At 42.3% G+C, this 19,230-nt stretch overlaps 1 protein-coding gene across 1 annotated transcript; it reads left to right on the top strand.

Moving 5' to 3' along the window:
- Nucleotides 1-3,896: 3,896 nt before the first annotated feature.
- On the top strand, nt 3,897-4,895 carry LOC127102356 (protein SUPPRESSOR OF FRI 4). The gene has a single exon (XM_051039735.1). The coding sequence runs from the start codon at nt 3,912-3,914 to the stop codon at nt 4,572-4,574; it is 663 nt and encodes a 220-aa protein (XP_050895692.1). The 5' UTR covers nt 3,897-3,911; the 3' UTR covers nt 4,575-4,895.
- Nucleotides 4,896-19,230: the final 14,335 nt, after the last annotated feature.

Consider the following 19,230-nt stretch of genomic DNA (forward strand, 5'->3'; position numbering starts at 1 on the left):
GGCAAGACATCGCATCTTGTGCCTACGTATCTCATCTGAACATGAGAATCAGAGTTGCCGTAGTTCGGCTACCGCACGCCAAACAAAACACACGCACAAAAAAGGCAAACATGGAACCCGAACGCCAATCGCTGGACTTACATCAGCTTCCGAACCAAACATACTCACACTGGAAACCAGATGCCACTTGATGGACTTATACCGGACTCCAAGCACACAACAAGAGGATACGGAATGCCAATGGCTGGGCTTACATCCGTCTCCTACACACGCAAGAACAAACAAGCAACAAGTTACTAAGGAGTCGGGAACTCGAGCCTAGCAACTGTCAAGCAAACACACACAAAAAGAAAAAGGGTGTACACACAGACTAACAGGGAGTCGGGAACTCGAGCCTGATAGCTGGCAAGCACAAAACACTCAAAAAAGAAAAGGGTGAAAAACAAAAAGGGTGCCCGGAGAGATCTCGTACGACCTCCTGCCTACCTACCTCATCTGGTATGAGGATCAGAGCAACGTAGTTCCCCTGAACGGGATTGCCATCTGAACATGGACTTACAAAGGAGGACACCAGTCGTGTCAAAGGAGAGTGGGCGATGTGTTCACGTCCTAGCAGTAGGTGTCGTAGCTCGCTGAATCGAGTCTTAGGCAGTTACCTCTTTGCAATAGGACAGACTACATGCCACAAGATCGGAAACGCTCGGAAAGGTCTAGAAGTGGGGGAAGCTCTGCCCTAGAGTTGTCATGCAATATGTACTTAAGTGTTAGGATTTACAAATGGGAATATCTACCTAATGTTAGCATGCAAAGAATATGGGAATTCTACCTATGTTATCATACAAAGGGTTCTATCTAATGGGTGCTACCTAATCGGAACAAGAGTTGACGAGTGGAGCAAGGAGAAGTGTTAGGGATAAGGGTAGATGGCGACGCATGAAGCAATCGACTTACAAGGTTGATGGCGATGCATATAGCAACCGGCTTACAAGGTTGATGGCGATGCATAAAGCAATCGACTTACAAAAGGGTGGATGAACACGTGCTGGTTCTGTTAGGTTTTGAGAAAAGTGATTACTCGACGTTGGATCGAGGTTTTGATCTTGCTTTGAAATGGTTATCGAATGCTCATTTTATTTCTTGTATTAACAGATGAATAAAGAATGAAAGAATATTATACATTTCATGGGAGAGGGATACATTTGATATGAATGGGGATTGTTCATGGCAGACAAACAATAATAATACATGCCTCAAACACCATACAAGTAGGCCACAGTTAATCAAACAAGTAAGATATAAACAAGTATATAATCGAATCAAATAATCAGAGAATGAAATAATGAAGCATTAAACAATGTATGAGTGTAAGTGTAAGGGAACCGGCTCATTGTAAGAAAGCCCAAGAGTAAGCTATGTGAGGTCGATGGCGATGCTTAAAAAGCAATCGACTTACAAGGGTGTGAAAATGGGCTCGACATTGAGTCGAGAAAATATGATTTTTAATTTTGAAATGGTTTTGAATGGTTTTTTATCAAAGAGATTGTGATGATTTATCATGATTGTAACATAACCCACACATAAAGGCAAATAATTTGTACAAATGAAATGAACAAACACAAATGTAATAATTCACATAAATCCTAAAAAAAAAATGAGTAATCACATAAGCCATATTAAAAATAAAACAATAAAAAATGAATAAATGATAGAAATATGTTAGTTAAATGGTAAGGCTAGAAAAAAACATGGAAAGATCAAAAATGTTGGAAAACCAAAGCAACAAACCCGAGTATTGAACCCACCCCACTCAAGACCATGAAATCACTCCTCTCCACCAGACCACTTAAGATTATATGCTACTGAAATACAACCTTAAATATATGAACCGAGCTAAAAAAAATAAAATAAAAAGGATTAAGAACATATAAACATTTTTTCTGGTTTTTGTGTTAAAAACAAATTAAACTAAATAATAAAAAGAATTAAAAAAGGAAAAAAAAAGAGAATGGAAACAAAGAGCAATTCGTCCTCATCGCCATCGTCTTCCCCACCTCATGAACCCAACCTTCCCAAACTCACTCCTTCACTCGTTCATCAACACTCGCAATCTCACTCACCCCAAACTTCACATTTCTCTCAATCTCACTCTCGCACTCAACGAACCCCTTTCAATCACTCTCAGCTCTCACAAAAAAAATCAAACAACAAGCATAAAGAGAGAGAAAGAGAGGTCCTTACAGAGTGTCACTGCAGTGGTGGTGAAGGATGCGAAGAAACTGGCCTCCAGGTAAACGAATTTGGGACTTTAGGTTTTCCTTGTTTCAGATTTCCGCCTCCAACTCTCTCTGTTGCTTTCCTCTCTTTTGGATTAGGGTTTTTTTTCTCTCTTTTTTCGCCTCCGATTTTTCGTTGTTGATTCCCCTGCTTTGATTTCTTCTCTTCCTATTTATATCTCCTGATTAGGGTTTACAATTTTGTCTTTGGTGATCCCAACAGGTGTTTCTGCCAAAATCCCTTTTTTGTGCTCAGTTGGGGATTCCCCTATTTGATGTTAACTTCGGAATCGGTAACCAATCTACGTACTTTCGTCTTCGTTTTTGTCCTGATGCCAATTTTGGGAATTTCTGGAATTCTAACGCTTTACTGGCTATTATGTGTTACTGCAGTGAATTTCTTGTAACCTCCAGCTAATTCAATTGTGTTACTGCAGTGACTTTTTTGTGAAAACTCAAGAGCAGTTTCGGTTGAGGTTCAATGGCTTTGGAGGTTTGGCTTGGCTTCAATTTGCTTCTCATTGTAGCTGTTATGCCTTGGCTTGATGATGAACATGGATGCTGCAGGATGCAAGACTGATGTGGTTTGGTGTGATATGAGGTCTTGACCATCTTCTTGCATTTCATGCCTTGCCTAGTTCTATCAAGCCTTCATTCATGTGCTGACTTCATTTTGTTATTATTTCTTACCATTAGTAGGTTGGGGCTTCAAGGAGGGTGGTGGTTGAACCATGGTAGTGAGCTAGTCTGTCTACTGATAGTCATGTTGTTGTGCAGGTTTGGACTGGTTTCAAATTCCATATGTAAGATCAAATTGTTATCAGCTAGTTCCATGCCCATTCATACTGATTTATGTATCCCATAAGCTGTGATTTATGTTGTGATTGCCTTGAGTGCATTGCATGGCTGACTATTTCTGTCTTGGTTTTGCAGCAGGATAACTAGCCTGGTTCAGCTAGTATGCACCCTCGTATGGGAAGTAGCATCATGGTCAATATGGATTGATGACTCAATGCGTGAAGTTGCTCTTGCCTTACAGGTTCACATTGATCTCAGGTCACAAAGGTATGGTTATGCTGATTAGTTGGAACACAAATGATAAGGATATGGGGTTGTCATTTGGAAATTGATTGAACTTTGTTATGAAACCTTGCAGGCTGACTGAATGGCTTTTGGATTTCCACTCACATGGAATTTGTCAAGCTGGTACGACACAGGGCTGGAACAAATGGAATTGTTTGGATTATGGAACTATTATGACTGAACCATGTTAAGTGCTTTCCACTTTTGAACTTCTTTGTAGCTGTTACGCCCTGCTGCTGTTGTGCCTTGTTTTGATGATTATGTTAGCATTGATTTTGCTGCAGGAAATCCATTGAGTCGATGGTCATGATTTGGCTTCATCATTTGGTTAGTCTCTTAGTCAGGGAGTGACGTTTTCCACAGGAGTCACACATTTATAACATGCTGCCAACTGGTTTCTTTTTGCAGGTTTGGTTATTGCAGTATGTTTTCATGGCCATGAGTGCAGGACATGGATTGATGATGATGATCAAACAAGGCTGCAAGTCGACTTGGCTTATGCAGGGCAAAGCAATGTTCATGGTCAAGGTTTGTGAGCTACTGCAGGGCGTTTCCATGGCTTCATTGCAACCTCTGATATGGTTTCCTCAGCCTCCAGCTGCTTCAATTCCCCCTCATGTTCCATACGCACATCAACCATTATTTCCCGTGCAGAATGTGAGGCCTCCAATGCCATCAACTAATTCACCCGCATTTCAAACTCAAATTACTCCTCCCGGACTGCCAGCATCTACACCTTCTGTACCAGTTTCACAGCCTTTATTTCCCGTTGTTGGAAATAATCACACAACTGCTCAAAGTTCACCATTTTCTGCTGCACCTCTGTCATCAACTGTTCCATCAGTAACTCCTGTATTTTCTTCAAATGTCCCTATTGATGCACATTTGGGCATCAACTCTTCTGTGACAAGTAATTATCAAGCAATAGGGCTTCAAGGCGGGACAACAAGTAACTCACATTCTTATGCGTCTGGCCCAAATACCGGTGGTCCTTCAATTGGACCTCCCCCAGTAATCTCAAACAAAGCTCCTGCTTCTCAGCCTGCCACTAATGAAGTCTACTTAGTTTGGGATGACGAGGCAGTGTCCATGGAGGAAAGAAGAATGTCTTTAACAAAATATCAGGTGCATGATGAAAGTAGCCAGATGAGCTCTATTGACGCAGCCATAGATAAGAGGATACTTGAAAGCAGACTGGCTGGGCGTATGGCATTTTAGGTCAATCTCATCCTTGTACACTTGTCAAATTTCTTCTAGCATATGGGCTGAAAATGGCATTTTATTAAGCTTCTGAAAACCAGCATTCAACATTTTCCTTGAATTAATTGATGAAGTTGCCATTCTTTGCTAAAATGGGCAAAATAGCCCTTCAGTCATATTTGAAATAGATTTGTGACAATATTTAGGCATGGGAAGTTGCAGACTTTGTTTATTTATATTTTCCTACTTGTATTCAAACTTTAGGACATGATATATCTCTTGTATACTTTTATTTACATGTCTTGATTTTGGGAGAAAATGACTGTATTTCTTCTTTATGATATGCTTTGTAAATGGATATTCAATGGACAATTATGGGTGAATTTTTGGGTTGACTTTGGTCAAAGTTGACCAAAAAAGTCAACTGTTGACCGAAATCAACAGTTGGTCAAAAATGCCAAATTTTGTATTTTCTTGTATGGACTCACATGTAATGGTTTACAATGACATGAAATGGATTGAAATGGATTAACAAATGATTTGAAGTTGGTTTCCAAATTGTTTTGTCTTATGACTTGAATGTTTGACTTTTGAAAAATAACTTGACTGATAATGTACATGAACAAAGTCATGAAATGAGACCATAAGGTTAGGGTTTTGACATAGTATCCATGAACCAATAACATGACTAGCAAGTGGCTTGAAACACAAGAAGCTTGGTTGTTCAGATGACCCAGACCATAGATGTATCCACAATCACATGAACAACACCATGACTTTGGACCAAAACCAATCCTCATATAAGACCAAAGTAAGGTTAGGCCAAGCATGCTAAACAAAAGTAGAAAACATAAAAAATTCAGGACCAAAATCGGGGTATGACAGTTGCCCCTATTTAAGCGTCTTCAACTAGAGAATATGAAGCAGGACGTTCTTCATATGATCATAGTGGGAGATGGTTAAATACTAATAAGACCCGGATTTTGATCCTGAATCCCTATGAAACAATTACCAATGCCTGTCAGAATCGGCAAAGAAGCAATCTCGAAAGAAGAATCCGTCTGGTACGGTGAAAATCGGCTTGAGTACCGAAACAAAAAGTTGACCTGGATACCAAAATAAATGGTAACACAGGAATACCCATGGCCCGAACGCCGCACATTAGTCTGAACACTAAGCATCAGAATATGAGAGTATCAATGTTGGTCTGATCACCGGAAATCTGGTCTGAACACCACTTCGATCTAAAAATCGAAAAACTGGCCTGAATGCCACAAGTTGCATCGACCTGAATGTCGGAAACTTCTTCGATCTGAACATCGGAAACTGGCCTGAATGCCAAAAGTACTTCGACCTGATCGTCGGAAACTTCTTCGATCTGAAAATCGGAAAAACTGGCCTGAATGCCACAAGTTGCATCGACCTGAATGTCGGAAACTTCTTCGATCTGAAAATCGGAAACTGGCTTGAATGCCACTTCGGTCTGGATACCGGAAACTGGCCTGAATGCCACAAGTTGGATCGGCCTGAATGTCGGAAACTTCTTCGATCTGAATATCGGAAAAACTGGCCTGAATGCCACAAGTTGCATCGACCTGAATGTCGGAAACTTCTTCGATCTGAAAATCGGAAACTGGCCTGAATGCCACTTCGGTCTGGATACCGGAAACTGGCCTGAATGCCACAAGTTGCATCGACCTGAATGTCGGAAACTTCTTTGATCTGAATATCGGAAACTGGCCTGAATGCCACAAGTACTTCGACCTGATCGTCGGAAACTTCTTCGATCTGAAAATCGGAAAAACTGGCCTGAATGCCACAAGTTGCATCGACCTGAATGTCGGAAACTTCTTCGATCTGAAAATCGGAAACTGGCCTGAATGCCACTTCGGTCTGGATACCGGAAACTGGCCTGAATGCCACAAGTTGCATCGACCTGAATGTCGGAAACTTCTTCGATCTGAATATCGGAAAAACTGGCCTGAATGCCACAAGTTGCATCGACCTGAATGTCGGAAACTTCTTCGATCTGAAAATCGGAAACTGGCCTGAATGCCACTTCGGTCTGGATACCGGAAACCGGCCTGAATGCCACAAGTTGCATCGACCTGAATGTCAGAAACTTCTTCGATCTGAATATCGGAAAAACTGGCCTGAATGCCACTTCGGTCTGAATACCGGAAAATTGGCCTGAATGCCACTTCGGTCTAAATACCGGAAACTGGCCTGAATGCCACTTCGATCTGGATACCGGGAACGGGCCTGAATGCCACAAGTTGCATCGACCTGAATGTCGGAAACTTCTTCGATCTGAACATCGGAAAATTGGCATGAATGCCACTTCGATCTGAATACCGGAAAATTGGCCTGAATGTCACTTCGGTCTGAATACCGGAAAATTGGCCTGAATGCCACTTCGGTCTGAATACCGGGAACTGGCCTAAATGCCACTTCGGTCTGAATACCGGAAACTTTCATGCCTGTCAGCATCGGCAGAAATAGGGAAAATGATAATTGAGGCGGCACGTGGGCCAGCGACCCATGCTGGGGATAATAAGTCATGAACAACCTTCAGTCTGAGCACTGGAAACAAACTTCTGGCTTGTCACTTTGGGATACCGAGAATGTTTTATGCTTACATGCGTATGTTTGAATTTTGCGATGGTGTAATGCTCCATGAGAATGGAAATGCTACGCGATTTGGGAGGATGCAATGCAATATGATTCTACATGCAGGGATGCGAAATGCTGGGAAAAATGCCAAGCTGAAGCAAGGAATCCCGTTGGGGAAATGATTATAATCTTCCGGACCCTGGCACTACTGTTGGAGACGCACAGCATAATGAACTATGCGGGGAAATGACCGGCCGCACGGTGTTTTGGCAATGGCGAGATACCGAGACTCTGACTGGGGAGAGAACGGCGCTAGAAACCTGTTGTTGGGGGAAGTGATAGTGGTTCTGGCAACCATAATCTACGAGAGATGACTCAGCAAGGGGGGGCAACCACCGATACGGTACCGAGGTTATACTTCCAGGAAAGAGATCATCGATCTGGGATTGAAACCCTCGATCTGGCATCGAACTCTGAGGAGCAGCTGCTTCTGCTGGGAAGATACAGTCTGGCACTGTCAACTCCGCTGGGGATATACAGTCTGGCACTGTCAACTCCGCTGGGGATATACAGTCTGGCACTGTCAACTCCGCTGGGGATATACAGTCTGGCACTGTTAACTCCGCTGGGGATATACAGTCTGGCACTGTTAACTCCACTGGGGATATACAGTCTGGCACTGTTAACTCCGCTGGGGAGTGTATAGTCTGAAACAACCGCTTGGGGAGTACAATGGTGAAAACCTATTGGGGATTGAAGAATCCAACACTCTGATCAGCTCTGCAGGGATAAGACACCGGATTCGTCTGTTGGTGACTTCACTGGGGAAGATATTCATGGTCATCTGCAGGGGATTTTAAGGAAATGCCCCGAGGGTACCTGTTCTGAATAGACGATCCAAAGCACTTAAAATTTACAGCAATTTTAAATGTTTATTAAGCATGTACCTGTAAAGTCCTTATGTGTCATGATGCAATGTTTATCAAAAATTCGGACGTCATTTTTGCAAACAAAACAGTAACATGAAAACAGAGATATACTGAATAACATGATTTTATTGATTGAATGGCCTCTGAATAGGCATGTACATCAGGAAGCAATCCATGGAAAGAGGTAATCGCAAAACAAGAATTAATCTAATGGCAATGTGAAATGGATTTCTATTGGGTTCCAATTCTGCTATGACTTGCCCGTCTTCAAGATCCTCCAGGTGATCAGCCTTCTGAAAAGGTGATTAGATTGTTTTCTTCCTTTTGAAAGTTTCCAGTCATCGACCTGAGATGAGATTCAGAACTAACTCAGAACGCAGTCATTCGCTTGATCCCTAACTTTTGCCTGGATTGCCCTTTTCGGGTTTTCAATCCACCGGGATACCCATTTTTGCCTAAGTTGCCTTTTCAGGTTTTCAACTTACCGGGTGTACGATCTTTTCATTTTTAATCCTTAACTTTTGCCCGAACCTTTTCATTTTCTTGGTTCGTCAGGATGCCCATTTTTGCCTGGACTGTTCTTTTTACTGTCCAGCGGGTCTATCTTATGCGAAGTATTTTTTAACTGCGTCTGAGTTCACAGGGGAAGTGAAGTCTTCACCATCCATTGTTGCGAGCATTAAGGCCCCACCATCGAAAACCTTGGTGACGATATACGGTCCCTCATAGTTAGGAGTCCACTTGCCCCTGTGATCTGTCTGAGGAGGAAGGATCCTTTTCAACACTAAATCTCCAACTTGGAAACATCGAGGGCGCACTTTCTGATCAAAGGCTCTCTTCATCCGACTCTGATACAACTGCCCATGACAAATGGATGCCATTCGCTTCTCTTCGATAAGACTCAACTCGTTGAACCTTGTCCGAATCCATTCAGCTTCATCTAGCTTGACATCCAACAGGACTCTTAGAGAAGGAATCTCCACTTCAACAGGTAGGACTGCTTCCATACCATACACAAGGGAGTAAGGGGTTGCCCCGGTCGATGTACGTACTGAAGTGCGGTACCCATGCAAGGCGAAGGGTAACATCTCGTGCCAATCTCTGTACGTGACAACCATCTTCTGCACAATCTTCTTTATGTTCTTATTTGCTTCCTCAACAGCACCGTTCATCTTAGGACGATAGGGAGAAGAATTGTGATGCTGAATGTTGAAGTTCTGACACAACTCCCTCATCATTTTGTTATTGAGATTGGAACCATTATCAGTAATGATTCTCTCGGGAATCCCATAGCGACAAATGATTTCCTTCTTGATGAAGCGGGCAACCACATGTCTGGTGACATTCGCGAACGACGCTGCTTCGACCCACTTGGTGAAATAGTCGATGGCAACAAGGATGAAGCGATGCCCATTGGAAGCAGTCGGCTCAATCTTTCCAATCATGTCAATGCCCCACATAGCGAACGGCCACGGCGAAGACATCACATTCAGAGGATTCGGCGGTACATGCACCTTATCATCATAAATCTGGCATTTATGGCACTTCCGAGCATACTTGAAACAATCTGATTCCATGGTCATCCAATAATAACCCGCCCTCAACAATTTCTTAGCCATTGCATGTCCGCCGGCATGAGTACCGAAGGAGCCTTCATGAACTTCTTGCATTAACATGTCTGCTTCGCGTCTATCCACGCATCTGAGCAAAACCATGTCGAAGTTCCTCTTATACAGCACATCGTCTTTGTTCAAGAAGAAACTGCCTGCTAATCTTCTCAAAGTCTTTCTGTCATTGTTGGATGCCCCTGCAGGGTACTCTTGATTCTTCAGAAAGCATTTGATATCGTGATACCAGGGCTTGTCATCAACCATTAGTTCAGCGGCAAACACATATGCGGCCCTATCAAGGCGCATAACATCGATCCTAGGAGCATGGTTCCACCGACCCACCTTGATCATGGAGGATAGAGTAGCAAGAGCATCTGCCATCTGGTTCTCATCACGAGGTATATGATACAACTTTACTGTTGTGAAGAAAGTCAACAGTCTTCTCGTGTAATCTCTGTAGGGGACCAGAGTGGGCTGGAGAGTGTTCCAATCACCATTTACTTGATTGATCACTAGAGTTGAATCTCCGAAGATGTCCAGAGTCTTGATTCTCAAATCAATAGCTTGCTCAATACCCAAGATACAAGCCTCGTACTCAGCTTCATTATTGGTGCACTCGAAAGTCAGACGAGCGGTGAAAGGCATGTGGGCACCTTTCGGAGTGGTAATGACAGCACCAATTCCACTTCCTCTGGCATTGACGGCCCCATCAAACGTTAAAATCCACTTTTCATCTGGATCAGGTCCCTCCCCAACAACTGGCTCTTCACAGTCTTTCATCTTGAGGAACATGATGTCTTCATCTGGAAAATCAAACTTCATCGGCTCGTAGTCTTCAATCGGTTGTTGAGCAAGATAGTCTGACAGAATACTCCCCTTGATGGCTTTCTGGGATGTATACTGGATATCATACTCTGTCAGTACCATTTGCCAACGAGCAACCCTTCCGGTGAGAGCTGGCTTCTCAAATATGTACTTGACTGGATCCATCTTGGAGATCAGTAAGGTTGTGTGAGTCAGCATATATTGTCTCAATCGCTTAGCAGCCCATGCAAGTGCACAACATGTCTTCTCAAGCATTGAGTATCTCGACTCGCAGTCTGTGAATTTTTTACTCAGGTAGTAGATGGCATGCTCTTTTCTACCTGTCTCGTCGTGTTGACCGAGAACACAACCCATGGAATTGTCGAGTACTGTCAAGTACATAATCAGCGGTCTCCCTGGGACTGAAGGCATGAGGATAGGGGGATTCTGCAAATACTCTCTTATCTTTTCAAAAGCCCTTTGACAATCGTCATTCCACCTGATAGCCTGATCTTTCCTCAACAATTTGAAAATTGGCTCACACGTGGCTGTTAGGTGAGAAATGAACCTTGCAATGTAGTTCAACCTCCCTAAGAAACCACGGACTTGCTTCTCTGTTCTTGGCTCAGGCATTTCCTATATTGCTTTCACTTTGTCAGGATCCACCTCAATCCCTTTTCCGCTAACAATAAAACCCAACAATTTTCCAGATCTCACCCCGAAAGTGCACTTGTTCGGATTAAGCCTCAGCTTGAATTTCCTTAAACGCTCAAACAGTTTCTGCAGATTCACCAGATGTTCTTCTTCTGTATGAGATTTGGCAATCATATCGTCCACATAAACCTCGATTTCATGATGAATCATATCATGGAATAGAGTCACCATGGCTCGTTGATATGTTGCCCCTGCGTTTTTCAGACCAAACGGCATCACCTTGTAGCAGAAGGTGCCCCATGGGGTTATGAAAGTTGTCTTCTCCATGTCTTCTGGTGCCATCTTGATTTGGTTATAGCCAGAAAAGCCATCCATGAAGGAGAATACCGAGAACTGAGCTGTGTTATCCACCAAAACGTCAATGTGAGGTAATGGGAAATCATCCTTCGGACTGGCTCTGTTCAGATCCCGGTAGTCGACACACATCCGTACCTTTCCATCCTTCTTAGGTACTGGAACAATATTTGCAACCCATGGCGGATAATTGGTAACTGCTAGAAACCCTGCATCCAACTGTTTTTGCACTTCTTCCTTTATCTTGACAGCCATCTCTGGTCTTGTTCTTCTGAGCTTCTGCTTGACCGGAGGACAACCTTCTTTGAGAGGCAAGCGGTTGACGCATCGCGCGAAAAACCGGCGGGAAAAGAAAGAAACAACAGAGCCGCCACCGTGCGTTATTTATCCCAAAAGAGGGAAAGGAAACGCTCGAAGTAAACCTGGGAAAGAACATGGTCTCGCGACCAAAAGAATGGGTTCGGGAGTCGGTTATGCGAAGGGAAGGTGTTAGGCACCCTACGCATCCGTAGTACTCTACGGGATCCACGCACAAAAGGAAAGAATATGGTTGCTAAACGCTGCTCAAAACTCACACACTGGCTGAAAGAGACAAAAGAGACTGACTGAAACTGACTCGGCAGGATGTCGCATCCTGGGCCTACTTAGTCTATCAGGCATAGACATCAGAGTCGAAGTAGTTCGGACTGGGGAAACGACACATGCTCGCTAGGATGTCGCATCCTATGCATACGTATCTTCTCGGACGAGAGAAGAATCAGAGCATTCGTAGCTCGGCTGACACGCACACAAACAAACACAAACACAGGCAAACGTGGAGCCTGAATGCCAATCGTTGGACTTACATCAGCATCCGAACCAGAAAACGCACACAGGAAACCAACTGCCAATCGCTGGACTTATGTCGGACTCCAACCAGAACACACACAAGGGTGGTTAAGACACAAAGGGTTGAAAAAGAAAAAGGGCGCCCGGAGAGATCAGCTCAATCTCCTGCCTACATACTTCATCTGGTATGAAGATCAGGGCGATGTAGTTCCCCTACGCAGGGACAAAGGATCTAGCCTAACCAGATAACAGAGGGAGACACAACTCTAGGGAGACTACGACTCGAGCCTAGATGTTGTCATGCAAAGTCAACCCTAAGTTAAGGTTTCTAGCTAAATGGCACAAGGGCCAACCTATCCTAGACAAGACTTGCACAGGAAGCAAGGGATCTCGATTGCAACTAGGGCAAGAGAAAGGGGAGGTCTCAATCACAACAGGGGTGAGAGAAAAGCATTAGATGTTAGTGGTTAGTCAAACTCGGCAAGACATCGCGTCTCGTGCCTACGTATCTCATCTGAACATGAGAATCAGAGTTGCCGTAGTTCGGCCGAACAACCCTAAGCATGGCTCACACAGGAAGTAAGCCACACAAACTACCTTGCACAAGGGCAAGCACAAACTAAAGCCTAAAGAGGCAAACAAAACAATCACAAACACATACAGCATAAGATAAACACACCAACAAGGGGGCTCAAACATCAAAGGTTAGGCACTAGGGCCAACTGGAATGGGGTAAGTGTTGCTCTTAACCTTGCCATTGAGAGGCTAAGGTGAAGCAGATGAAAGGAGATGAGGGGTGTGCCTCATTGCTTCTATCCCTAATCAGGGAGAGCATCAAATAATAGAAAGTGGGGGAGTTCAGAAAGATGGAACTCTTTCCCCATTATTGACTCGATAGATCTTGGGTTTTTATCTCGATGCTTCAACCATGTAATGGGAGCAGAGAGAGGACACACTGAATAGTGGGGGATAGATTACTTATCCCTACCTTCCACCAATTGCCTCAAATGAGGACTTTTCCTGCTTGGGACAAATTTTAAACAAACACAGGCATTGCCTCTTAAGGAGGACTTCAGACAGTTTGCCCGGTCAAATAACAGACCGGGTCTCCAGACTACATGAAGAAGAAGTAATTATACCTCAAAGCAAATGCTAAAAAGCAAAGCAAGCAAGTTCAAAGAACTTAGGCAACTAAAGTACCTGAAAAAGTCAAACTCATTAGCAAACAGTTCAACAGTCAAAATCAAAAGAAAATGAACCAATAGTCAACCACAGAGGGACCAATTGTGCAAGGCACAAAGACTCAAGCATGTGAGTCACACCTACAAAACAAAGGTTAGCACAATAAACAATTCAACTCAATCAAATTTGAAATGTCTTGGAAGCATTATGCTCAACCTGAAACAGATGAACTCAACATAAGTCCAAAGGACCACTAGGGCTAGCCTAGGGTCAAAGATGAAAGAAAAAGTCAAGGCAGCAAGGAAAAGCCAACTCAAAGTCAAAGTCAACCAATTAGAAAGCAATCACAATTGGGCCCACATTCAAATCATGCATTAATATCATTTCATGAACATTTGAAGTCAAAGTAAGGCAAATGAAAGCACACAAAAGTCAACAGAATGACTTGCATCAAAAGTCAACTCAAGCAATCTCAAAAATCATGAAATAAATCCCATTCAATCCTAACATCTAACATGGTAGACATGTAAAATTTCATGGCATTTGGATGAGAGGAAGGCAGTCAATTAAAATCATGAAGTCAACACAGTTTCAAGTAAGCACAATGAAAGTCAACAAGCATGGGTCAACTTCAAAAAATCATATCAAATTGAAAACAGGTGAGAAATGAATGAGATTAGCACCAATGCAAAGCTTGAGATGTCTAATTATCACATATGAAATTTCATGATCATACAATATGGTATGAGGATTTCCCAAATGATATGGCAATGTGTAGCACAAAAAGTCAACCATGGACTAGGCAGGGAAGAAAAATCAAAATCAAATGGAAAATTGCACAATTAATTCCAAGAAAATTCATACATGAAATAGACATACAAAGGATCATTCATGCAAAAAATGGGGTCAACTGGATGCAAGGAAGCATGTGAACAAAATTAGGGAAAATGCATGATCATGGTATGACAACAAATGTAACACATGACTTCAAAAAATCATATCCAGCAAACCACAAATTGGAAATCCACAAACTTTATACCAAAACAAAGGTCAATGTGTCTAGTTTCTCCACAAAAAATTTCAAGCTCATTGGACGCAACATGACAATTTCACAAAGAGAATGGTAAGATGTATCAATATTGCATACATATCAAAAACCCTAGAGCCAATTAATATCCAATGATCAGAAAAAATATTAAAAATGATGATAAAAAACTAGACATTCTTGTGAACATGATGGAAAAGGTCTCATGATTTTTGGAGTTAAATTGAGTGAATTGTGATTTTTGTAAAATGAAGTAACAAAAAGAAATGAGCATTGAAATGAATTGGTTTTAATTTGAATTAAATAGACCGCGGGGCATTATGGTAATTGCTGGTTTAATTGAGTGAAATGGTGCGTAGCACCTGGGGACGTGTCCTGCTACCATTCGCCATGGGCAAAGGAATAAATGAAGTAACAGGTGGTAGCATGCTGGCGCAGCCAATCATTGGAACAAATAATATGTTCCTCTAACGGCCAGCATGCGCAGGAAAGATGCTACCCTATACAATGCTAAAAGCCAGGCTACAAATGGCAGGACCTGGCCCGCTGTCAAGTCTGCTACCGCCTCTCTTTCGCAGGGGCAATAAATGAACCGCAGAGAATTAATGCAAAAAGCTGAAAAAAGGTCTGCGCTTGTCTGGCCCAATGTCACCGTCCAATTAATGCACCACTCACTAACTACATGCAGCAACGGAAGCAAATTAACACTGGCCACGTAATGGAGCAAAATGCCAATTTAATGGGATTGTTAATCCCAGCCAGTGGGGCCCGCAGCCAATGAAAACAAGGCACAGCAACGCATCGTAGTGCAGGCACTTAAAATGGGAAAGTGCGCTTGCTGTATGCACAAATTTATTGTTTCAGTAGATGGATTTCCACGTAATCACAATGCAACCTTCTAATAAACATCATGCAGCAACAAAAAAACAACTTCCTGGAGGTCTAAAAAAACGCTGCTAATGGAACAGTACCGCCTTCTCCATATTGTTCATGAATGCACAGTAACCGAATAAACACATGGCAAACAATTTTTTCCAGTTTTCGAAATAAACACATGTCCATGAAGTACACACATCCCAGAACAATAATCAAACATTAATCATGTCTATAACATCATGAATCTCACAAATCGAACCAATCAAAGTTTGGACATGAAAATTTAAATCAAAGGATCTCACTCGATATAGCATGGTTTAACACGATTCGAAGCTCACGACATTCACAAGGAAAAGATCTACAAGATGCATCATGTAATTCCATCAAAGATTGAGTTCGAGTTCTTACCAAATCTTGAAGGGCAGTGTGATTCAGAGATTTTTTGGATGTTTATACTCGAAACAGATGCTGACTCATGCTCCAAATGATGAACGGTGAAGATGCTTGAGCTTAACTATGTCGATTTCAGCTTAAAACCACATCTGCCATTGTTGATGCTTGGAAATAACAGAGCTCGAAATGAGCTTCCAGTTAGTGTATTATGCTTGTAAAGACCTCCAAGAGCTTTGTATGTGAAGGAACCAACAAAAGGTGCAAGGGTTCTTTGGAGTTTTAATAGAAAATGCAAGTATGTCAAAAATGCAAAAATGAGAGAGTATGAGAGTTTTTGGTCTGTTGGGGGCTGCTATCTAGGGTTGAAATGTGACAGAAAAATGCTTATATGTGACTGTTTAAGCCATGCTAATTGAATGGGAATCTTGTTTAACTTAAAATGAATCAATTGCATTATTTTGCTAATTTTGTCCAAGTGGAAAGGAGGTGTATAAGTTGCACGGGCTGGGCTTGCTACAAGCTGCAAATGACTTACCAATTTGCTGTTTCACACTTGTTCATGAATTGGTAACCTTGCTCTCACTTATTGAAGCCATTTGCAAAAAATGCCAATTTTGCATTTTGGTCCAAAATTGTGATATGATGAAGGCATGGGCATGATTTTGGAATTGGAACAGGTTTCAAATATGATTCTAAACATCTCCCAATTGGCCAATTTAAGAAAAAGTCAAAAACTCAAAAAGTCAAACTTGAGTCAAACTTTGGTTTTTAAAGGAATAGGTCCAAAAATGCCATTTTGATTGGCAAGGTTTTAGGTCATGAAATTTATATTTTTGGAAAGGGGATGAAAAATGTGGTTTGTAGGAAAAAACCCCACCAAATTTGGCCTTATGGTTTGAGAGATATGGCTCTTTGAAGTTCAAGATTTTGTGAAAATGATTTGATCATATCTTGACAACCACACATGGGATTTAAGAGTTCTTGGACTTTTTGAAAATGGGAGAACAAGATCTTCAACTTTCATGTTGGGCAAAAATTCATTTGAAGCTTGTATCATGATGCAAGTTGAGGATCAAGAAGTTTCCATTTTTGGCAGTTGAAATTACAGGTCCAGTTTCTATTTCTGGAAATTTTCTGATTTGCTTCAAATTCTTCCATGATGTTGATTCCCATGACATATGAGACCTATTAGGACATGAATAAACTCCTTCAAACCATTTCCATCCATCAAAACCATAAAATCAACCACAGTTGACCAACTTTGACTTTCTAGGGTTTCTGACTGTCTATGCACTGACTGATGAATTCCAAACCCTAGCTCCTTGAGACCTTGACTTCAAATGGTGTCCCAAGACATATGAACTATTGATTATTGACCATGGTGCCCAAATTCCACAAGAATGGCCACCATCCACTGCTTTGATTTGACTGTTGACTGTCTAGGGTTTTGACCTGGTTGTGCACTGACTGCTGACCTCTGAGGCTTCAACCCTTGACTTGAACACTTCAAAAAGACCCCCAAGGCATGTGAACTTGTTGAGCGAACCCTAGGGCTTTTGATTCCTTGAGAAACAACTTTGCTTGTTTAGTTGACTGATCTCCTGATCAGTTTGACCTAAATTCTTGCTTGCTTGCACTTGAGGCAACTGAGGACAATGCAAATGTTATGCAATGGGACATGATATGTTATGACCTAATATGAAATGGTATGTACAATGATAGGTGCAAATTTGAGGTGCTACAGCTGCCCCTATTCAATCAGCTGGGAACCCGAAGGGATGAGAGCAACGGCTGTCAGACTTTCAGGGTAAACAGGGATTGAATACAAAAGAACCGTAGAAATTTGCACCGACTGGATATAATACAAGAATGCCTGTCAGGATCGGCAAAGAAGCAGTCTTGAGAGAAAAATCCGTCTGGAACGGAAAAAGAAATCGGCCTGAATACCGAAACAGAACCGTCGACCTGGATACCAAAATAAATGGTAACACAGGGATAACCATGGCTGAGCATTGTAAGTACATCGACCTGATCGTCGAAAACTTCTTCGGTCTGAAAACCGGCAAAGTTGGCCTGAGTGCCAAAGCGTGAATTGGTTTGTGTTCCAAAACACTCAACATCCTGAGGAGGACTAGAAAAGCAGTCTTGTTAAAGGATGGACATTCGATTCCACAAGAAATACGAATCTTACTCGACTGGGGAGGACGACTTCGACCCAAGAGCGCATGAGACATATTATCTATAGCCGTCAGAACGTAGATAATAACCTCGCATGGAAGATTATCCATAACCGGGTTGTAGGTTGTTAAATGGATAAGCGACCGACATCATCCTGAAGAGAGCGAAAGCAAACTTGTTAAAGGATGGACATCCGATTCCACAGGGAATACGAATCTTACTCTGCTGGTGATAACAATCGAAAGATTGACCAAAGAGTGCATGAGATATATCATCTATAGCCGTCAGAACGTAGATAATAACCTCGCATGGAAGATTATCCATAACCGGGTTGTAGGTTGTTAAATGGATAATCGACCGAACATCATCCTGAAGAGAGCGAAGGCAAACTTGTTAAAGGATGGACATTCGATTCCACAGGGAATACGAATCTTACTCTGCTGGTGATAACAATCGAAGGATTGACCAAAGAGTGCATGAGATATATCATCTATAGCCGTCAGAACGTAGATAATAACCTCGCATGGAAGATTATCCATAACCGGGTTGTAGGTTGTTAGATGGATAAACGACCGAAAAGAAAGGCATCAGGGTACCAGGGATAGGTATGCAAAAGATGACCAATCAAAAGAGGATAAAGTTGCTAACTCGGAGCAAATATCCAACGAAGGGGAAGACCCAATGGGGACAATACTGCTTGATCAAGGCAAGTATCCAGAGGGGAAAAGAATATCAATACCGCAAAGAGGGGATTACATCTACCGGTTTGTAGGCAGAAAACCACGGAAAAGTAACCAGTCATCATCGGGATGAGCACAAAGGGTTAACTCCAACAAGGGGAGAACGTGGGATTTTACAACTACCAGCTAGCGGGTAGAAAACCACAAGGATAGGACTTACAACTACCGGTTTGTAGGTAGAAGCCAATGGAAAAGTAACCAGTCATCATCGGGATGAGCACAAAGGGTTAACTCTGCCAAGGGGATGAAAGTGGGATTTTACAACTACCAGCTAGTGGGTAGAAAACCACAAAGATAGGACTTACAGCTACCGGTTTGTAGGTAGAGGCCAAAAATTCTGCTGAGAGACAGAGTGAGAAAAAAGGGTTTACAACTACCGGGTAATGGGTAGAAGACCGTAAAGGAAGGACTTACAGCTACCGGTTTGTAGGTAGAGGCCAATAAATTCCGCTGAGGATAAGATGGATT

This window comes from Lathyrus oleraceus, chromosome 7 (assembly GCF_024323335.1).
Source record: "Lathyrus oleraceus cultivar Zhongwan6 chromosome 7, CAAS_Psat_ZW6_1.0, whole genome shotgun sequence".
NCBI lineage: Eukaryota > Viridiplantae > Streptophyta > Magnoliopsida > Fabales > Fabaceae > Lathyrus > Lathyrus oleraceus.

Excerpts from the sequence above, each read along its gene's own strand:
- LOC127102356 (XM_051039735.1), top strand. The coding sequence starts at position 3,912 with ATGGCTTCATTGCAACCTCTGATATGGTTTCCTCAGCCTCCAGCTGCT.